Source organism: Lissotriton helveticus, chromosome 2_1, assembly GCF_964261635.1.
Source record: "Lissotriton helveticus chromosome 2_1, aLisHel1.1, whole genome shotgun sequence".
NCBI lineage: Eukaryota > Metazoa > Chordata > Amphibia > Caudata > Salamandridae > Lissotriton > Lissotriton helveticus.
Window position 1 is genome coordinate 2,111,792,983 of NC_136059.1, and position 23,929 is coordinate 2,111,816,911.

At 43.0% G+C, this 23,929-nt stretch overlaps 1 protein-coding gene across 1 annotated transcript in view; it reads right to left on the reverse strand.

The window, feature by feature from the left end:
- The window catches only part of FBXO8 (F-box protein 8), a 249,186-nt gene that overhangs the window by 9,977 nt on the left and 215,280 nt on the right, over nt 1-23,929 (reverse strand). Inside the window, exon 6 of the mRNA XM_078677080.1 lies at nt 19,235-19,431. Coding sequence (XP_078533206.1) covers nt 19,235-19,431 — 197 coding nt within the window. The remainder of the gene's footprint in view (nt 1-19,234; nt 19,432-23,929) is intronic.

Genomic DNA, 23,929 nt, shown 5'->3' on the forward strand with positions numbered 1-23,929 from the left:
TATGCTGCAGTATCTCTAGAGATTCTGACCACCTCCTTGAGATCTCCGTTGTGTTGAAACCATTGCCTGTGGAGGCACCACCGGAGGGCCCTCATGTGCCAGCATGTCAGGTTGACCAACAGGATGCAGGAAGCGAACAGACCGAGCAGGCATAAGACCTTCAGGACAAGAACAGCTGCTCATTTGTGAAAAAGTGGAATCATAGCATGGACGTCCTGAATCCTCTGATGAGGCGGGAAGGCCTGACCCACAGTAGCGTCCAGTACTGCACCTATGAACAGAATGCGCTGAAAGGGCACCAGGTGAAATTTGGTTATGCTTATTAAAAAACTCAATTCGAACAACAGACATATTGTCTCCTGCAAATGATGCAGCACCATCTCTGGAGACTTTGCTTTGAACAGCCAGTCGTCCAGATAGGAGAAAACAGGAACCTTCGACCTTCTGAGATGTGCTGCTATCACCGCCATCACCTTTGTGACGATCCGAGGTGCTGAAGTAAGACCAAACGGAAGGACTGCAAACAGGTTGTGTTGGGACCCCACGGTAAAACGGAGATACTTCCGATGCGATGGGAATGTGAAAATACACATCCTTCAAATCGATCGACACCATCCAGTTTTCCTGCTGCAAAGCCAGAAGAACCTGAGCTAGGGTTAGCATCTTGAACTTCTCCTGCTTGAGATAAAAATAGAGTAGCATCCCGGACCACTTTCCTGCTGCTGAACCACCTCTATCACACCTTTCTGCAGTAAAGACAGAACCTCCAGTTGTAATAGCAACAGGTGCTCCTCTGAGCACAAGCCCTGTCGGGGGGAAAGGAGGAGGAAACTCCTGCAAGGGAAGGGTACACCCATTTTCCATGAGAACCAACACCCAGAGATCCGAAGTAATAGACCTCTAACTTCATAGAAAATGAGACACCCTTCCTCCCTCTGGACTAACATGCTCTAGGATGGAGGATCTATAGCTGCTTCCCTGTGGTAACAGTTGGAGGGGCAAGAGAGGAAGAGAAGGAGGAGGAGGAGACATGACACAGAGCTGTGCCTAGCAGATGACTTCTACCTTTTCCTCTGTATGACCTATACAGAGGGTTTGTCTGCTGCTGCTGTTGTGACTGCTGCTGTTGTTTGGCTTGAAAGGAAGAAGTCCTATCAAACCTGTAAAATTGTCATTACCCAAAACCTCTGGGCTGGGACTGAAGACCCAACAACCTCGTTGTGGCTCTACGATCTTTAAAGCGGTGTAGCATTAAGTCCGCTTTGGCACCAAAAATACGAGAGCCGTCAAGTCCAATAGGGTGGCCTGTACATCAGGTGAATACCCTGAGCCCCTTAGCCAAGCGTGCCTGCTGGTTGCAACCGAAGAACCCCTTACTCTGGCGACAGAGTCTGCAGTATCAAGTCCTGATTGAATGACCTGAAGGGCGGTGACTTGGGTATCAGATAATACGTTTGTGAAATGGCCCTGAAAATGTCTTTGCCGATGGCTCCATTCTCTTGGAGTCTCGATCTACAGGTGTGGATGGGAAAGATCCTGCAGACTGTTTAGATGAGCATGATGCCTGGACCACTAAACTCTCAAGAGACGTGTGTGTGAAAGGAAAGCAGGATCTCCCGAGGCCACCTTATACCTCCTTGCTACCGATCTGGACATCCCAGGGGCAGATATCAGCTTCTGCCACACCTCTAAAAGATTCAGTCAAAGCGTCATTAAAAGGTAGCAGAGGTTCCGAAACAGAAGGGGAATGGAGCACTTCCGTCAAAATGTTGGATTTAAGCTTTGCCGTAGGTAACAGCAAATCCAGCAGATCTGCTGCCTTCCTTATTACATAGTGAAAGAGGAAACCTCCTGCGTTGGAAGGGCTTGTGGTAAAGATAGCTCCCATTCAGGTGATGTGTCCGGTCTGCTAGCCTCCTATAGGCCCTCAAACTCCAGCACAGGGTCAACAAGTTCACCCTCTTCAGCCTCCTCCTTCTGCTCCTGATATTCTTCATCCTCCAGTAGCCTTTGTGCTTCCCACCTAGATCTTATCCTTGGGGTCGGCCAAAGAGGTGCGCTCTGACTTCGGGACCTACCTCGATAGAGGCTCCACAGGAACAGTCGAAGACAAGGCTGATTCGGCACCGGAAAAGACCCATTCAACAACACTCTTCTCTCCAGGGATCGCACCGGTGTAGAGATCCTCGGCATTGGGAAAGGCCAACTCCCCGGAGCAATAGGCATTAAAGGCATGAAGGGTGCACATGAGACGTGAGGTGGCAAACCTTCCAGGGAGTAGGAAAGTAGTCCCATGGGGCCATCCGACACAGCAAGCAGCGTTAGCTGTTCTGGCGGACATGCCAAACATTGCATTCAGGAAATGCGACGGATCCGTACCTGGTGCTGGATAGGCTGAATATCCTGGATCTGGTACCGCCCGTTCAGAGACCGCTCGATAAGGCAGTCTAACTGGCTCCATTTGTGGTGCCAGAGACCCTGGAGCAAGGGGTGGAGTGGCCAAAGGTGAAGGCGTCTCCTCTCTGGGTGCCAGTGAGACTCTTGAAATAGGAGACTGAGCCGGAGTCACCTGAGGCGAAAGGGAAGAAGAGACCTCATCCTTGCGGTGACGTCAGAGTACCCAGACTTTGGTGTTTCATCCTTCGACAAACGACATCTGGATTTTTGGCACAGTGTCTTTTTATGCTTTCTTGATGACTTCAAAGTATTTGGAGTCGGCGACTTGGATCGTGACCTCCTCCAACCCCTTTTTTGCTTCTTCGCCTTGGCCAAAACCAGCTTGGCCTCCCTCTCTTTAAAGGCGTTCGGATTCATGCACCTGCATGGCGAACACCCCTCAATGCCGTGGTCCGATGAGAGGCCCCATAAACAATCCTCATGGGGGTCAGTAATCGACATATGACCCCCTACATTCCCTGCAAGGCTTAAAACTGGGCTACTTTGGGGTAGCCATGACACTGCTACAATTACAGGAAGAACCTTCAACAAAGAAACTCCCAAAAACGTTACACGCCAACGCACAGAAAAAAGGGAACTGATGTTAGCACGCCGACGAGGTCTTCTTATGGCTTCGTTGAAGTCACATGGAGTCGTGTGCAGAGATGTTCCATTGTGACATCCTCATCGACCAGGGAGATCTATGGAGAAAGGTTTCAGTGGAATGCTGCTCATGGGGTAATTCAAAAGGTGAGGAATCCACTGTATCCATCACAGCGTCCTGTACTCAAAATGATGAGAGCCTCGAGAGGAAGAATAAAATGAACTGTGAGAGATGGTGTTCATCCAATGCATACAATCCTCTGAGTGGTTAGCTCCCGTAGTTATTGCATCTAAAGTCAATGGAGAAGGAATTTGTTTATGTGTAGATTTGTGCAGTTTGAATAAGAATATCTGGGTGGAGTGGCGCCCAATTCCCCACATAAATGAGATGTTAGTACAATGGGGGAAGCAAAGTATTTCAGTGTCATCGATCCATCAATGGCTTACCACCACAATGATCTACACCCAGAGTTCAAACCCTTCACAGCAATCATTACACCAATTGAAGCTTTTATGTTCTCAAGAATGCAATTTGGATGTACATCTGCGGCTGCAGTTTTCCACAAAAGTATGCATCAAATTTTAAGAGGTGTAAAAAATACCTTATGTTTCTAAGATAATGGTTCATCCAGCAATGCGTATTGGCTGCTGTGACACGGGAGATGAAGAAGGAATAGGGGGTACCACACCACCCATTACTAAGACTTTGCCCTATGAAGTCACTTTATATGCGACTAGCAGCCCGCCCCGGCGTTGCCCGGGGCAGAAGGGGGCTGGGGGCAGCATTTTGGGCTTTGTGCAGTTCCAACCGGGCCCCCGCCAGCCCCCCCGCCCCGACATTGCCTATATCGCCCCCCCGCCCGACATTGCCTATGCCGCCCCCTGCCCGACATTCCATATACCGCCCCCCGCCTGCCTCCCGCCTCTGTCTTACCTCAGCCGCGCACAGGACTTCACCGCCATTCCCGGGCCCCCGCCCGCCCCGACATTGCCCGAACCGCCTCCCGCCTCGCCTTACCTGAGCCTCCTCGCCGCTCGGAGCCGCCGCGCCACTCCACGCCGCTCGTCACTGCTCCTCCCCGCCTGTCGTCATCACGCAGGTGTAGGTCGAGGTCAGCGCTACGTCGCGGCCGGCGCTAGTTTTGGGACTACTTTGTTTATAAATTTTATTTTTTTAATGTATCTTTTATTTTTATTTTAAGTCGCCTATGTCCATCTACACACCCTGAGGATTCCAACAATGTATTGGGTGTGTGGATTGGCGCTGTGGTTCCCGAGTTTACCTTGCCAAAAGGTTTCTGTTCTCTCTTTATACTAGTAGTATAGATAACATCGTACAAAACATTGGGATAATGGATTGATGGATTGTCTAACCCCGTTGAAGTACTAAGGGACGAAATACCACAGGCTAGTAACACCCCAAGGTGGCATACTCTGGAGTGGACACACCGTTTCAGAAGTGGCCTTCTTTGTGATGGCAAAACTTAGGAATTCTGGGACAGAATTATGCCCACATTTAACAGGAAGTGGCCATATAGGGGTGTAGTGACCCAAGAGTAAATTGCCCATTGGCTATTACCCTACACTCCCATAACACCCTGAAATTCAGTATTTAGAGGGGTCCTGGCATCAGAGAAACAGATCCTGCTGACCTGGAAGAAGAAGACAGAGGTGAAGAGTCGCAACTCCAAAAACAGAAGACCCAGTATCTTACTTAGCACCAACCCTGCTGGCCTGCCTGCTGACTTCGACAATTGTGCCAAAAGACAAATTGATTTTCAACTGCTAAGTCACCAAAGCACGAGAGACCTGCCAACACTTCATTCAGGAACTAAGACCTCCCAAGAAGTAGCAGATCTACTTCCTTGTATCCTGCAGGCAACCAAAGAGTGGACTTTGTGACCGTACATACTCGACACCTAAAGACACTACTACACCCGTGCTGAAGTGGGACAACAGTGTCATTGTGGCCCTCCAGAAACCGAGTCTACTGTGGTTTCTCCCCTAGTGAACTCTTTGATGTCGCCTGCAGCCTCTGCACGCAGTTCCCGTCTACCGCGACTACTCCCGGTTCAAAAACCCAACGCCTAAGCACACCTCTGCACCTGTCGCCCTGGTGCTGTGGAGAAGAGAACCAAAGGTGTCCCTACGTCCCCGTGCATCATGAGTTCTGAGCTCCTTTGTTGGTTCAATCCGACGGGCCTCCCAGTCTGAGTCTGCAGCCTCTTTATGCGACAACGATGCCCATAGAGTAACACTGAGCACCCAAAGCTGTTTTGCACACTTGCACAAGGCTGTCCTAGTGCTGCTGGTGGTGTTCTGCTGGTGGTTACTTGGATCTTGGCCACAACTCACCTTAACTTCTGGAGATTGGTCCCATAAGTAGCTGTACTGTACGTAAATGCTGCATTTGCTTTTCCTCTCATAGGATAACATTGCAGCTTCTTAAAATTGCACTAAATGTAAACTTTTTGAACTCAAAAGTATTTCTTTTGAAAATCGGACTTACCTGAAGAAATCGATTCTGGTGCCCAAACATATATAAAGATACCTGTTATTTTTATAAATTGGTGTGGATCTCCTTATTGAGTAGTGTGTATTACTTATTGACCACTGTGTGTATCTGCTGATGTCTTGCACTCCTCTATGATAAGCCTAAGGCTGCTTGACCAAACTACCCCAAGAAGAGCACCTTGGGATTGCTTGAGCAAGTTCCTGTCCCCTCATAAGGGAACCCCTGGACTCTTTACACGATATATCTCATTTTGACATATCATATGAAGAGCCAGCTTCCTACAGCTAGACAATAGTCTTTCCTCCAAAAGCCAGAAAAGTTACTTACTTGTAATCCTAGTTCTCATTCATGAGAATCTTCACGGAAGACATAAGCTTCAGGTATTAAACCTGAAACCAAATGCTAATAAACAGACTTCAGGTAGTCCTAAACGATGCCGCCAGACTCATCTTTAATCTCCCGAGGAGAGCACATGCCTCTCCATTACTAAAGAGTCTACACTGGCTGCCAATCGGGCAGAGGTCCGTCTTTAAAAGCCTCTGTATAGCCCATAAAGCCATCTACGGGCAGGCCCCGGCTTACATCAAGGAACGGATTGAGATATATAGACCGGAAAGAAAACTCAGGTCTTCAGACGCCCAACTCCTTGTATGCCCACGTTTCAAACTGGCCACAATGGGAGGGAGATCTTTCTCGGTCCTATTACCGAACCTTTGGAACGCCCTGCCTGAGGCACTCCGTAAGGAGGGTAATCTACTCCGCTTCAGGAAAGCCCTGAAAACCAACCTTTTCAGAACAGCACTCAGCTTAGCTTGAGTCCTGCCCCTTCCCTCCTCCCTTTTTTCAGTATGCCGGTTGTTATGTTCTGTGGTCAAAAGCGCCCTGAGACCTGCAGGTGATTCGGCGCTATATAAACCCGCAATAACAATAACAATAACAAGCTTAGAACTGTCCCACTTACTGAGAGGTTTTCACTATTATGCATGTAGTAACTTTCATCACTTGGTATGCTAGTCGGTTTTAGTTACCTTTTACCTGGTGCACGGTTAGGTGTTGTGCTATTCTTTTATGTAATCTGTTTGTGGGCTCTTATTTGATTTCTTGATATCTTGATGATTCTGCACTGCTGTACAATGACGTGATGGCATTTTGAGCTACTAGTAAACTTTAGGAGTAGGATCATATGGGGTATGGCTTCTGCAGGGGTACTGGGGTAGAGATGTTTGGTATGAAACTCACTGTCACACATTAAAATCTTAACAGAAAGATTTAAAAAAAAAATCAGGTTTGCAAAAAAATGTTTGGTTCAAAACAGCTGAATAAGGAGAGCATGTGCTCAAAGAAAAGAGAACTGAGGTAACTCCTACTGCAGACCGTGATGGGATACTGTTGCTGAAGGCGGACTTAAAGGAGGAGTATCAGGTTTTAGGCTTTTTAGGTTTCTGCCCTTCTGGCTACATTACCCCTTTACTCTCGTTGTTTCTTTAAGAGGGTTTGAGAAAGATCCTTTTGATCAATGGGCTTTACACTAGTGACCTTAGTTTCTTATTAAAAGAATAAATTAGGTTTTGCTGCTTTAGTCTGCAGATAGGTAACTAAAATTATTTTCATTCTAAATTATTGCTCCAAGGAAAGTGATACTCCGCATCTCAGATTTACAATAGAAGCACCAGTGTTTTGTTCTTGTTCTTTTTCCTCCTCAAACCAAGCTCTGATGAAATGAAGGCTTCTGATTTCTGATGTAGTTGGTGATGTTGTGGCAGATGTCAATAGCAGAACCAACTGTTGGTGGTTGTACAATCTCCCAGTCAATATGAAAATAGAGTTCTGTGATCATCTCGTTTTTTCAAATCCAGCTGTGTCTGACTCGGCTTTCCTCTTGCATCCTGAAAATTGTAAGCTGAATAGTGTCTTCACACTGAAGGGCAGGACATTTGATGGGTGACCATTGTCAAGGCATGCACATACATTATCAAAATCCATTCAATGCTAAGTTGGCCAAGTTTTAGAAGGAGCAAATAATCTATTTAGAAACCAACATTCCCTTGCCTAGGAACTCCTGGGCAGTCTTCCTAAGCAGCTCATCACAAATATTTGCAAATATTGACTTCAGTAACACTTTACACCATTCAAGAAGGGCATCGGCACTTGAAGGCAACATACAATTTGGTTGGATCTATTTCATCATTAAACCATTTCTCTATGAACTATAATTTAATTTTAAACCATCTTATCGTTTGACATTTTTTGTAAGTAATACAATGGCAAAGCATATACATAATATTCACAAAATATGCATTTAGGATAGGTATAGGATAATGGGTTACAGCAAAGGGCCAAGGGTGAAGGGTATAAAGGCAAAGAGTGAAGGGTTTAGTAGAAAGGATTTTAGGGCGAAGGGTTTATTGCTGATGGTGACTAGTTTGGGGTGAAAGTGAAGAATACGAGGTGACATATTTAGGGCCGAAGGACTAAAGGGTTATACTTTATAGGTAAAGGGTTGGAAGGCTAAAAGGTGAGGGTGAAGCATGAATAGTGAAGAAGTTAAGGGCAAATCGTTTAAGGGTGAAGGGCTTATAGGTGTAGGGTTAAGACATGATAGGAAAAAGGTGAAGGTTTGAGATGTGAAGAGCTAATGAGTTAGGAGGAAATGATAAAGGGTTTAGGGGTGAAGGGCTTAGAGATTGAAGACTTAGGGGTGAACAGTGAAGGATTTAAGGGTGTAGTTTGTAGGGGTGAAGGGTCTACGGGTGAGTGGTTTAGGAGGGAGATCTGAATGGCTTGGGGTGAAAGGTTTAAGGAGGAAGAGTTGAAGAGGGTTTAGGGGTAAATGGTCATGGGTTGAAGGACAAAGGTTTACGTTTTTGGTGTAAACAGTTTAGAGATTAAGGGTAAAGTGTTTAGGAGTGAAGGGTTTAAATGGAGGGGTATGTTGTGAGGGGCTAGTGGTAATGGGCTTAAAGGTAAAGTGAGGTTGGTGAGTGTTGGCTAAATGGCAACATCAACCAAAAACAAGTAAAAGGAAAAGTAACAACGTAAAAAAAAGGGGTAAGGTAAAAGTCACAAATGGGAAATGATGAGACGGTTACGATTAGGCAATAAAAACTGGATTACTGACAGAACAAAGGTGAAATGGCAAACAAGAACTTCGCTCACAAACATGGTAGACAAATAGCAGCTAAGGAAATAGCGTGTATCCAAACAGGATACTTTCATCGATTTGTAAAGTATGCTGCAGACTTCCATCCAGTCTTGTTAATTTCTTGACTTTTTTTCTCTGGTGGGGCAGTTACAGAACATCTATACAAGTATAGATCCCTCAGTATGATCCCTACTGAGTAAGGAACTAAAAATCCCAGGTCTTTGCCAGGTGGTCTGAACTAGCACTTCTGGCTGCAGCAGGATAAAGTCAAAATAGGGTCCTAAAGCACTGCGACCAGTAACATTAATGTGGTCTTTCAGGAACTCTGCGTTAAAGATTTAGCAATGACTAATGCTTTGCTCTAAGAGACGTCAAAAGCATGGTTAAGATGAAATACACTTCCAGGAATGGGCTTAGTTTGCCTGTTATCCAAAGTCAAAATATGAGTCAGGGAAACAAACTCAGTCATGCAAGTGAATGTTTGTGCCACAAGCAGTCTGATTTTGTGCGTGGTGCCTCCTTGGAATAGATGGAATATATTATCACAGTGATGTGTAGACCTCCAAGGAACCATTACTGTCCCTTGCTATTTATTTACGTATTATGTATCACCTTTTGGATGCTTTAGAGCACTGCAGGCCAGCTGAAATGACATTTCCTTGGACAGATGTACCTATGGAAGGAGTGCCTGCACTGACTCAGTTTTCTCCAACTATCTGGAGTCTTTGACTTCCTTATTTTTAGAATCTTTCCGGTAGTAGCTGTACAAACTCCTTTCCCTCCACTAGTTCTCTTCGGGCTGGGATTAAATGTAGATGGCTCTCGTCTTTTAGTTTTTGGAAGTGAATGAGGCGACCAGTCCAATATCAATAAGCAGAATATGGCTTGCCATCACTGGAGTTATTCCTCTTCACATTACTCATGATGGCAAATGATGCCTCTTTAATGTTGTTCTTTTTTAAGTTAATCTCCTCCATCTCAACTAGGTGTGGTCAAATACTGGGACTAGTACTTCTCTTTGCTTTTTATGCGCAACCCCCTTAGAGAGGTCGATGGTGGACGAGAGAGCTGAGCTGGAGGATGATGTATTTAAAGACAAGGTACACCCATAAGTTCATCCGGGACCTGGGATAATTTGGATATGAAGAAACAGAGGTCACATGCTTAATGTAGGTACATATGATCAGGCATAAGAAACAAAACATATTGCCGGGTACTAAAATGCAAGAAAGATGTTTATATATATATATGTAAACATGAACATTTCAATGTCAAAAACGTGCTTGTTACTCAAAAAGTAGCTTACACAATGCATTAACAAAGTTGAGGTGTAAAACAAGAGAAAATCCTAACAACGTAATTAGAATCAGATATTAGTTTCATACCAAATGTTTATAGCTTGTGAAACTACTATGAGCATATCACAATTAAGTTGGTTGCACACTGCGTTTCGACCAAACATGATATACAGGTCGTTATCAGGACTGGTGATTTAAAAGACAGCCTAAAACAAAGGCTATTGAAAAAAAGAAGAGTCAAATTAAACTAGTGCAGCAGTGAAAGAGAAGGAAAGGAATACTACGGCATGGCACATTTTCACATGGTTCGGTCATAGGTCCTAATTCCTAGCGAAGAGGGTATTGTATTGGATTTGTATTTATATAGTGCTTACTACCCCTGATGAGGCGTCAAAGCGCTATTCATTTTCTTAGTATTTAAATGTTGTGAGCAATAGCTTTGATGTGAGGCACTCAAGGAAAGATATATCCTCAAAACAGATGGACAGAGTTAAAGGGGCTACAAGAGCATAAAAGAGGCATCCAAAGTCAATGAACTGAGGTAAAACTAGGATTAGTTGACAACCATTTAAATATGCAGGAACACATCTACAATACCACCAAAGGAGCCAACTTTCAGCTGAGTATCTTAAGGAAACTTAAACCGTTCCTCCCACAGACTGATCTAAAAAATGGCGGTCCAAGCCCTAGTACTACCAAGACTGGACTATGGAAGCACCACTCTTTGTGGTCTTCCAAAATACAAACTAGCACCCATCAGGACATCGCTTAACGCTGCGGCCAGGCTGGTCTCTGGAATAAAAAGAAATAACCACATAACCCCGGCCCTGAAGGCTTTGAACTGGATACCATACGAGGCGAGAATACAACTAAAGATCGCCTGCATGACACATAAAGCCTTACATAGGAACACCCCCAGCTAATTACCACAAACGCTAGAGCGGTCGGGAGGTTGTAGACATTCTCGAAGCGCAAGCTCACTACTACTAAAACCTCAATCCTTCCACAAAAAGAGAACTGGGTGCAGACTTTCTCAGGTATCGCTCCGAAGATTTGGAACAACCTTCCCCCAGACTTACGCAGAATCTCTTCTTTTACCGCCTTTAAAAAGGAAGCAAAAATGTTTCTGATGAACAAATTAGCATCCTAAACCTTTAACTCTCTGAAGCCTACTTGCCACTGTCTTTAATCAAACAGCAATGTCTACCTCATTTGTATTATATGTGATTCCCAATTGTATGTATAACGTGATAATAATGTACTGTAAAGCGCTCTGATACCCCCGTGGGTCAGGACCGCGCTATATAAAACTTTATAAATAAATAAAATAAATTACTAGATGTGAGGCTGGCTACGATCACTTGAGTTGTCGATGGGTAGTGGTGGTTAGGATAAGTAAGGGGTTAAAGTTTGCTTATTACTGTATACATTAAACATGTTAGTACCTGGCAAAGTGCTTTCGTAATACTTTATGCCTCTTCATGTATCTATGCTACGTATGGTATTGCATTAATGACATGCTGTGATAGGTTTACGAGAAGAAATATATGGACTTAATATCACAAAAAAACAAAATGGGCAATAAACGTAGAGCCCAGGCCTCAGGATACACATTGCTCAGAGGAAAGATAATCTGAGGCACCTGCCTAAAAGACAGCATTGTTAGACAATGGGTTTAAAGGCAAAATGCTGTTTCCTCTTTTAATAAGGGTGTACTGTAGATTTGCCCACTTCACTTAATTTTTCTACTCCTAAAATAGATGTTTGTATTAAGGTTTAGTAAAAAAATGCCCGTTGATGGGCATAAATACAAAAGAAGATATTTCTCTTTTGTGAAAAAGTGTTTTAGGATTCTGCACGAACATAGGGAGATTAAGAGTTTATGAATATCTGTTAAGACTTACAAAGAAACGTTTTAATCCACTACCTTTCGAAACAAAAATCTAATTAGGGAAAAAAGTTTAACCTCTTAAGTACCCAATGTATATAGTATATATTACATGTTAAAGGCTTGAAGTTCCCTTGTCACATAATAAAACAATATGGGTGGTTATGCAGGGCAAAGTGAGAACATTTGCGTCTGTGCAAGTAACAGACATACTAACACCACTTATACATTTCTATCAATAACCAAGAAATATTGAACCTATACATATAAAGACGTGTGGATATGTTTTTATGCGTGGGTGAGTCATTTGTCTATGTAACTTAATGATCTACATAAACAAAAGCACACAGAGACGAACAAACCGAACCTGTGTACAAGTGTGCTTGCGTGGAAGGTAAAATACCTCACATATCTGTTACCATACACAAACCTACACACCTTAACAACCTCGTACACCTACTCTTAGTTGTAGAATAAATGTATGTAAATCTATACATTTATAGCTTCAGGAATTCCCAAACCCAAAGAAAAAATGTGTGCGTGTGTGCGTGCTAGACAAAACAAATATTGATACAAGCAAAACCTGCACGTTTTGCTATGTGTATGTAAATAACAAAGGCACTTTTAATTTACATTTGCCAAAAAGGTTATGAATCATGAAAAACATTCTACTAAACAATATGCCACGCCATGCTACTTACATGGAGGTTTCACAACCCTCTTTTGTAAACTTAAAGATCTCTGGTATCCATAAACTAATGAGTCTGTGTAGAATACATACCTGTACGAAGTTTCAATATAATGTTATCTTGCATAAGAGAAATATTGCAGAAATAAAAGTGATTTCGAATTGTGAAGCAAAAACACAAACTGCATTTACAGAGCATTTTCCTGCCATGAAATCAGAAGCGGAAGGTGAAAAGACTGGCCCACAATATTTGTCCTGCCTACATCTGGATACGTATTGTGCTCATTTCTCAAAAGAAAATAGGTATACAAACGACACAGCATGAAAAGAAAGATTAAGAGAAACATCTGTTATGTGCCAGTCAGTATAAGCCAGAATTGCAATACAATTTATAAGTCTTGTGCCCCTACAGTCACGAGGCACAAGACAATCACCATTAATATGAAAACAGAAACATTTCCAGAAGTACAGCGATCTTCAAACACCAACAGAATACACATGTACAAAATAAGAAATATGATATTTTTATAATGTTGACAGTCCTGAAAAATATTGGTCTCCTATGGAGCCTACACGGTTTCTTTGTGAAAGCACTTGCAAGTGACAGTTCTGTAATAGTGACAGTGGAGACTGCAATCATATTCAAAACATATAAGTAAAAGGTATTCCTGCTGTCCCGACATTCTCAATTAAGGGGCATTTCAACAGGAGGTCCTTCTGAAATGGCTTAGCTGTGTTCTATTTTAGCACACCTTCAGAACTCATTTTGTTTGCCTTGGATACTTGCACAAGTGCCACCATTGCCTACGTAACGTTTGTTCTTGTGCCTGAGTGTCTAGCATATATTGCAGTATTATACCTCTAATTGTACTTTGTTTTCTCTTGTAACCTGCACACTTGTCACTTTTTCCTCCTGTGCACTATTTGCTACCTCATGTGTTTGTTTGCTCACAATTGTCACTTTACCTTATGTAACTTAACGTCTGCTTTTGTAAATCTGTTCACGTGTAATGTTTCTCCTCATGTATCAGTTCTGTTCCTATTGTGAAGCGCTCTGACGCCTTCGGGTAAAATCTGCGCTATATAAAAATGCATAAATAAAAAAAATAAAAAAATACGTATAAAAACCAACACGTATGGATTCCCTAGAAACAGGAGACATATGGAAATAACTATGAGGTACACCTTCCCATTTGACATGTAACTCTGTCAAAGAAGCAAGGCAGAAACTATTGTTTTATAGAAACAGACACTTCTTATAAAACCCATCTTTCTCAAAACATGCTTCTTTGACAGGAGTTATGGGCGGCTCATTCATCTGGGGGTATGGCCAATGACCCATCTAATTCTTCTCCACCACTGAGGGCCTGAAGATGTGTGACCAGGTTTCAGATGTGGTGCAGCACATCTCCAGGCCATCAAAGAGAATAAGAGGGGGAAAAAAACTTTAAATATGAGATGGACTAGTGGGTCCACGCTCAGCCCATAATATATGTTCAACTTATATTGTTATGGAGCAAAGGTTATAGCTGTGTGTTATTGGTGGGGCATAAAACAGCAATCCTCACAGCTATATGCATCAGCATTCCAAAGCCAATGACATGCTTAGTGCCATACTTTTAGCATAATTGACACTGTTGGTAATAAAACCAATCACCAAGCCACTTGATCCTGCCATAGATCAATACTGATATAAATTGACCTCTGGCATTATGGCAGTAATTCATGGGATACTGGAAGTATCTGTGGCACAATAACTCTTGTCCACGACATAGTGATGGTGATTACCAGTGGGACTGGGAGAGAACTTCCTGGTATGGACAAAACTGCTGTAGGTATCCAACTGCTAGAGATCACATGGGGAAAACCATATCTACAAAGCACATGGCAAGACTAGGATTGGTTAGGGTTTCCCCTTATCCCCCCTGCTTTTTGCATTGGCCATGGAGCCCTTGGCCAACTATGCACGAACAGATCATAGCTATAGGCGCTTGAGTATTGGGGACCACCAACACTGGTTAGCACGGTATGCAGATGATTTAAAAAAAATCTCTGGGATGCAGGAGAGCAGACAGGCTGGAGAGATTTGGCCTGCTCTCTGGGCTGAAGGTAAATTGGCAGAGGCCCAGCCTCTTCTCTATAGCACTGAAGTGAACAGAGACTCGCCAGAGGGATTGAAGCACCTGTAGTGGGAGCCCTGTTGTTTAGCATACCTGCGAATCAAGGCATACCACGATCATGCTGACCTATTGGATGGCAATGTAGGACAGACTATCAGGCCCTTCCCATCTGCCGCAGATTTTTGTCATGCACTACCGCTCTCAGTAGCGGGCCATGTTGCTCTCCTGAAGATGGTGGTTCTGCCAAACCTCCATTACTTCTTCGGAACACTCCCGGTCTGGATCCCGCAAGAAATGTTTTGAGACTTCGATTCCCCAATTAACGCCTTTATATTAGCGACAGGCCGCAGATGAGTGGCACTAGCCACAGTGCAGTGCTCCACAGACGTATTATATAGCAGCACAGCTTAAATGGCTGGTCCAATGGCTGGTAAGCAGGAGAAACCCTGCCAGGACTATGAGCGTAATTTTGCTGATGTATTGGGATCTCACTAAGGTGTTATTCAGAGTGAGACGATCCCCTATTGGAGATACTTGGGAGTTCAGAGTGGTTGCTCACTGCTGGAATAGATGCTTGCAGAAAAAGCATAGCAACATCCCATACTCACCTGACTTGCCTCTGTCCATGTTAAAACCTCTGCCACATGGTGGATACTATATATTGACACTTGGACTGAAGCAGGGAGACAACGCTGGGGGACCTCTTTAGAGACTCAGAATCGCTGCAGTTTGAGGAGATCTGAGCAGAGTTCGACCCACGACAGGGTCATTTTCTTTCACACAGAGCACCTAAATAGCGCGAAGGAAGAACTGGGGTAGAGACTCTATGGAGCCACGTGCGCTCAAGAGCCGCGAATATGTGGCCCTAACAGCAGACACTATTGAAACAGTCTCCTGCCTATACAAAGCAATGAGCACTGATTACCAGTGACCGCTGTAGCACTTATGAACACAATGGGAGGAGGATTTGAGGATTCCTATCACTGCCAAGGATTGGGACACTATTCTGGAATGAGTGCAGAAAATCCCTATGAATGCATACTTCAAATGAATTAATTATTACATGCTGCATAGATCAAGGCTTACCCTAGAGAGAAATAGAAGATACTTCCACATAGCTGATGCAGCCTGTCTCAGATGCGGGGAGAGGTAACCACATATACATTTTGGGCGTGCCCTTTGCTGCACCCTTTTTTGGAGATCATGACTACAATCGCGACTGTCATTGAGACGGAGGTTCATTGTTCCTGGAGCCACTGCCTACTTGGGTGGCTCCCACATACACCTAAAACTACAAGCAAATTTCAAGACTTTACATATATCCTGGCTAAGCGTGAAATTGCACAAAATTAGTAGTCACCGGGAGGGCCCCGAATAACCACATGGAAAAGAGAAATGGAAAAGTGGGTGAACTGCAAGAGGAGACTCCTACTACAAGAGGCTAGACAGGGGATGGGCACAAAACAGGCAGGAAGGGCTTGGGAAGCACTGGTAGACAGCTTTACCACCCTGGAATCGGACATCTCCTTGGCCGTGGGTCACAGATCCTGAACACATGGTGGGATGCACTGAACCCATCGAGGGTCCCCTGATGCTTGCATGAACTGCCATGCACAGTCCAGAGAATAACACAAATTATTCAACATTTGTCCCTAGGGTACGCAGACATATCACTCTTTGCTACTGATTCTGTATTGATTAATGGGGAGGGGGGAAGGGCAGTGCTTGATGACTTTGGGCCCAGACACATTAGTGCATTATTGCTTTCTTGCCGTCATTTAACTATGTACACTGCACTACCGCGCTGTGATGCACGATTGGTAAAACCCTAATAAAGTTAGTTTAAAAATAAATGATGGTGATTCTCACAATACTTTGATCATACATACCACAACGGGATGCCTACCCTTGGTGGAATGCTTTGTCTGACATAAGGGTGGCAATTCTAAGCAAAATGTAGAAATTCATGCCAATACAGTGCCAAGTGCTTATCCTGAACAATGCTTACCCTGGCAGAAGAGAGTGATACATGGGCATGAAAGTCAGAATCTATCAAATGTGTGGCAATCCTTCATGAAAATAGAATGTTAGTGTTTCATTAAAATAAAACAGCTGTCTTGGCACAAAACAAGCATTGACTAAAAAGGAAGAGGTAGTATTTCAGGGCAGACATATTGATTTGTTTCCAAGCTTGTATTGGGAGGAATTCAGTTTATTTTTTCAAAATGGAATGCATGCATTTCAAAGCAAAAAGAACGCATTTTCATAAACTGTGAAAATGGGGTTTAAGGATAAATGCCTTACATTTAATAATATATTTCAAGCAGATATTTGAGCCGTAATAATTTCCGCAAACCAAGTCTGTACAACTGGTGTAGTAGCCTGTCCAATCCTGTGAAGTCTCCATAATATAAGTAATAGTACTCCTGTGAGAGCCTCTAAATACACCCACTTTTACATTCTAAGGTCTGGGACTGCGAGATATGTGTGAATATTTACTTTAAATCTGTTCCAAGGAGGTTTCCATTTCCAATATATTACGGAGATCTTTTTGGAAGTTCAGGGTTGAAAAATGAAAAGAGTTGAACTGTAGGACCAAAAAAAGAAGCTATACAAATTATACACTATGGGAAATTGTGTTTACTGCTTGTATATCCCATGGCCATATAGACACTTTTTAGGAACGTTATGCTGAAAAGTGATCTGTTTTGCTGTAAAATGCATTGTTAGGCCCAATTGGTTCAATTACCTCAGGTGCAATGTGGTGGGGAATATTGACACCTCACCACAATCAAAGATCACCAGCGGCTCCTTGCAGTAGTTCTAAACCTGTGGTCCAAGGAACCAAGAGGATCTGCAGGCCTACTCAGGGGATCCGCGACAGTTTGACAAAATATTACAATTATTAAAGTAAAATCAAAAAAGCATATACTAATAAATAAGCAAAACTGAAAATCTGAAAACTTTTCTATATTTGATTGTGAATTATACAAAATACTACAATATTTGAGCACTTGCGTTATGGTTGTTTTTGCGTATTTTTTCAATTTCAAATCACATTTTTTACCTCACTTTTTTTTTTTAGTACACATGCTTTTACAACGCATGCCATTACCACACATTATTTATGTTTATAAAAACAATGTATTTGCGGGGGGAAGATCCCCCACACCCTCCAACTTACCTTAAATGTGTTGTAAATGCATATATATGGGAAAATACGCGTGATAAAAAAATGTGTGGTAAAGGTACAACATGGTAAAAACCTTGTTGTAGAGGCCAATTTGCCATAGAAATTGCTTAGAACGAATGTACAAGGCATTTAATAACGACTCTGTTGGGGCACCAGGATTGCAGGATTTCAGTAATGATTCAACAGGGTCCACAGAAGTATCTGTTTACCACCAAAAGATTCTTCAGAGTTTACAATTGTTAAATAGTTGATTTTCAAATGGCTGTCAGGAAAGGAGAAGCATGCCAAGCATTGTACTTCATGTTTCTATTCTCTGGGAATTAAACTGCATGAACAGTCTCTTTATTAGTGCCTGTGTATACCCCAACTATATCGAAAAGTTACAGATTTATGGTCTGTATCCAGTATACTCAGGAGATGAACAAAGCACATACATTTTTTTTAAGAACAATATAAAATACTGCACAGTATTTTCAGGGATGTTATTCCAGACAGGGAACAAGAGGTTAGGACATGCGTGCGCCATAGATTCCTTGTTATTGTACTATATAACGGTTTATCTCAGTCACGAAATGGAAATTAACCATACCCAATTACTTTACGATAAGGTTAGATATTACACAAATGCTTAAACATGAACAAAGGTATTGCACCAATAAAGCCCTGTTTTTGCTTAAGAACGATGAACAGTTTTTAGTGTACTCAATTAAAATATCTGGTTAATTTAACAGAAATTATGTCATTAAGAACCCTGTAGGTGCAATAGTGATATTCATGATGAATTTGTATTCACAATCAAAACACAGAACGTGCAAAGGAGTCGAAAATGCAATCCAAAAAAGGTGACTAAAAGGATGCAAAGTAATAGGTATATATTTTTACTAAAAGAAAGGTTGAAAATCCTTAAAAAATATGTTTATAGACGTTAGCACAACAACTGTTTTAAATTACCATAACATATATTTGAGTTGGAACACTTAAAATGCATTTTAGCTCAAATTGCTACACACAATGTGTAACTATCATGACTTCCCAGAAACGCCTCCAAGAGGAGCTCACAATCAAAAATCAAAAAATACATATGAGCATCATAATAGAATGCACATCCTACTGTCCTCTGACCACGAGATAGCCAGAGAATACACTCCCCCTTAACACCTACCATACCAATCAAAAACATGGAGTGAATTATTTGGAAATTACTGTAGTCCTGTCTTAGCGACTGAATGTATAGTATGCAAGAGTATGTGTACAGAAACGAGGCAACATTCAAATCAACATTAGAAAAATGTTTTAAAGTCAAATTCAAATCCAATTATGTGGATTTGGCATAAGTGCCCATTTTTCTTACCGGGACTAAGGCCAAGATCTCTCGTCAGTCCTGGATTGCAAGCGCAGAATCTGTGTGAGAATTTTGTAATGAGAGTTTCGAGATACTCTCCACGTTCTTCAGGTGCATGAATATGCCGAAAAAAGTTTCTCAGTGCATTTGGCAAGAACTGATTGCTAAAGTTGTGCAACGTCACAAGTTCATCTAAAACATCTCTCCTTTAAAAACAAAAGAAAATAGTCACTTTTCAATATTATATTTTTGACGTCTCAAATGTAAACTGCAACAAAGCAAAATATATGTTCACACATGTACACATAAGCTTAAGAATAGATGGTTATCTACATTTTATAAAGGGGTGTGACATTTTTACTCCTCAAAATAACTCTAAAATGGGCATCCTTGATGCTTTCGCAAAAACGTATCTAATGCAAATCGACAAAGAAAGCCACAGTCTGAGGAATCAGGTAAAAATAACAGCCATTTACAGAGGAAATAAAATACAAACAAGTATAACATTTACTTACTGAAAAGTTAATATCCCCTCAAGAGCTGTCTGGGGTAAACTGCAATATGCCCCAGATTATCCCCTTTCTCACACCAAAGTCACCCCCCCTACCTCCAACTACAGCACCCGTTTAAAATAGTTATACCTGCATTCAATCCTTGCAAACCTTTTCAGGAAAGAGTTTTAACTTTGTCTTATGGAACTCACATTTCTCAGCATTCAAAGTTAAACCTGCATCAGGGAGCAAACAACACATTTGAACGAGAGAGCTTTATCATGCTCCTTATGTGGAGCTCTGAAAACCAATATGTCATCACTATAATTGAAAGCATTCATGACAGGATGTATGATACATTGAATGACATCTTGAAAAAGCTCTGCAGCTGCTGACACACTGAAATGCATTCTTTCATAACAGAACAGACCAATATGTGTAGAAAAGGTTCTCCTCGAGTTCCAACGGAAGATATCCTTTATTCAAATTAAGACGAGAGAAGACCTTTGTACCATTCAATTGTATTATGTCAACAATGTGCGGACCTGGATGTCGTTCTCTTTCAATCGCCTTGTTCGCTTAATGAATGTCAACGCAGATGAATACAGCTCCGGCATTGTCCTTTTTGGGTACTACCACTATTGGAGAAACACATGGCGTTGGACCAGTGGCTCCCTCAATGATATCAAGTTTGAGTAAGGATTCAAGTTCTTTTTCAACAGCTTCCTGTAAATGAAATGCAATTCATCTGTGTCTTTGAGCAATAGAACGGACGTCCTCAGTAATCTGTAATTGCACTTTAATAGTCCTGAGTTTTCCTAACCCATGAAACACTAAAGGGATCTGACTTACTATTTTGTGATGAGTATACACCTTATAGTTCATGGATATCAGTCCCACATCAGCAGCTGTGCTGAAGCAGAGTAGCTTGTACTTGACGCCATACCTTAAAGTACATGAATGGGTGCTTGTACTTTTGTATTCTTGTGTTTCATCATTGCTACAAATGAACCTTGACTTTTTACCGGCATCAATGCAGTTCATGTATACATGTTTTCGATGGCGTAAGTTGTGGCAATGGAGACAGTTCACTGTATTGCTCCTCAGGCATAAGTTTTATGCACCATTGTCAATATTAAAAGGTATTGAGCAACCATTTACTTTTAGTGTAATCTTCTGACAATGTTTGAATGACTTCGGTGCTTTTTCATGTCAACTTTTCTTTGACCTGTATTTTTCTTCACATGTGGCTAGTCCAACATGTACAAGAAGGCCGCGACTTTGTAACCATTTATGAGATTGGCTGACACTGAGGGTGGTGTTCTCTCCGACACTGCCTGCTGTCCACTAGAACCCGCTTCATCCATGCCATCTCTCAAGCCCTGTGCTGGGCTGGCCTTTGGGTCATCTTGGAAAGTCTGTGGAACCTTGACCCTACTCTTAGTCTCCATAGGAGCCAATTACTATTCTGGAAACCTTTGGAGTTGCTCTGAGCCGCCACCCGGCACATTTGGTGGGTGCCGCTTCGTGCATGGATGGCTACGCAAACACAACCCTGAGCACTTCTTCTAGGGCACTGTACCCAGAGCTGTGGTATTATGATTAACTTTACTCAGTTCTGGTAATGAGATGACCGTTTATTGTATTTGAATTACTGTGATTTGTACTATCTGACACCTGCTTGATCTGTACCTCACAGCACTTCTGTTCGCAGCGTTAACTTGCAATTTGCTGTCGCTTTTTGCTGCTCTTTCAAAACCTAGTTGTATTTGCTTTTAACGTTATCACTCGGTATGATGTATAGCTTTAACTTCTGGAGTAGTGATGTACCTCTCTTCACGGTCTTACCAGCAGGTTCGTGCCCAACGATGTGTAGACTTCTCAATGAGGTTTTAGTTATGTTCAAATGCTTCAAGCTGGCTGGAGTTTCGCTTTGACTCCACTTACGGCAAACTCTCTGGGAGAGCACTGTGGATCTTCGGCTTACTTATCTTCTACCTCGTAGCCAGTTGTAACGTTCTCCCGAGCCTGGGTACACGCCAATGACTATGCCACACACAGAGCTTAGTATTACACATCTTTATTCTAAACCTCCATTCACTTCACTACGCTCTAACACTTATCTCACAGTTCTACGGAGTCCATCAGGAGCCAAAAGGGTTCCGTCATTGCTAACTCACACAATACTACAGTGTCCAGATCACTAGCATCTGCCAGTTCCTCATACGAGTTATCTTCAGCCTCATCAAGAGGGCTGGTGTAACGATAAGGATCCTTAGAACCACTCCAAGCCTGTCAAGAAAAAGAGACACTGGACTCAGAAGGTCGCGTTCCGGCTAGTGCTGGAGTAGATGCCATGCAATGCTGATTCAGCGCCGTATTGAAGTCAAGTATGATTACTGGTGCTAGGAATGGCACCACTGGAACAGGCTCCAGGGAAGGTCGTGGGATTCAGAATGGACCTGTCCTACCATTCAGATGCAGACAGACAATTCCACCACCATGCACTACATAAATCGTCAGGGAAAAACTACATCAATCCCTCTGTCATTGCAGGCTCAGACAATATGGAATCAAGCCTTATCCAACAACCTACATTTATCAGCAATTAACATTCTAGGAAAAATGAATGTACAAGCAGATTTTCAAAGCTGGCACTACGAACAGCCCCACGAATGGGTAATGGACAACAAAGTCTTATGCAATATTTTCCAAGAATGGGGAATTCCTTTTGTGGATCTCTTAGCCACAAGAGAAATCAAAAAATGCAGAGACTTCACATACAGGATTCCAAAACATGGATCTCTAGGAAATGTTCCTTTTATTGCATGGTCAAAACCAATACTCTATGCCTTTCACCGATTCCATTAACAGAGTTTCTCAAACTTCAAAGAATTACATCAAAGATGTTTCTAATAGCTTTAGATTGGTTGAGAAAGTGGTGGTACCCGGATTGGTTACAAATGTCTATAAAACCATTGAAGAAGTTGCCATACGGTCTGGACCTATTAATGAGACAACAGGGCCAAATCCAACGCCCAACCCTTTCACAATTGAATCACTGTGATGCTATGCTTTGGATGGGGGCTTTGGAGGCGGGGTCAAGGCCAATAAGCGACGCAGTCTCAGCTCTTTGGTCCGTGCTTACAAGCGGCTCTGCAGGAGGCTGAGTGAGGGTGCGTGGTGTGGCGTGTAGCCCAGTAGCATCTGCTACTGAATGGGGGTGGTGAGTTGGGGGCAGGAAGGTGCATGGGTGAATAAAAAATAAAATAACGAGACTTCCCTAGGTACCGCCGGCCACCACCTCTCCTTCGATGTCTTCTCCACGCAGAAACAGGTAGCACACGGCCTCCCAGAATCCCCTGGCCAATCACAACACTACAATGCTGAATTGTGATTGGTTGGAGTGCCATGGTTCGGCGCTCAGACGGGGACAGGGAGGCTGTGCATGTTCCCTACCAGGCGGTGAAATGCATCCTGGTGGGGAATATGCAAAGTGTGCAGGACGGTTTGGCCGACCCAAGAGGGCCAGCCAAACCGTCCTGCACACTTTAGAGTGTGACTAACACTCATCCCCATGGCCCCAGCTCTGTGTAGCCCAGCTCCACCTGCCCATCCCTGCACCTAAGCAGGAAGGAAAACTAAAATGATAATAATGTTAGTTATTATCATTTTAGTTTTCACTTTTAAACTGCTCCCAGAGCAGAGAGGCAATGCTCCTCCGCCTTAGCAGAGGAGCTGCCGATGGTGTAGCCTAGCTTCCCTTCCCCTGGTTCTCCTGCTGTCAAAGTTTTTAGCCTGCCTTAACTGGAGTTGGTATTTATTTGCCCAGGCCTGCCTACGACTACCACTTCTGCAACCATAGCAGCAACCAGGGCCCAACAGGGTTTCAAATTTGGAGAGACCATCGGGGCTACGAAGAGACTATGGAAAGGGTCCAGAAAATCAGAGAAGAGCCATCTGTGGCAACAGCAATTTCAGAGAAACTACAAAGCAGCTGACAACAGCAGAATTGCAAAGCAGGAGGCCACAGGTTCGGAGAAAAGATGAGGTAAAGCTGTGCTGAGTTTGAGGGGTGTGATGGTTACCAACAGTGCGGTACCCGTCGGAGTGCAGAAGCTGACAGCTTAGTGGTGGGTGCGGCTTGCACCGGGAGCAGCCTGTTTTTACTCGCTCATGACCCTCCCCTTTACTCCACTCTCAAGTTACCTCC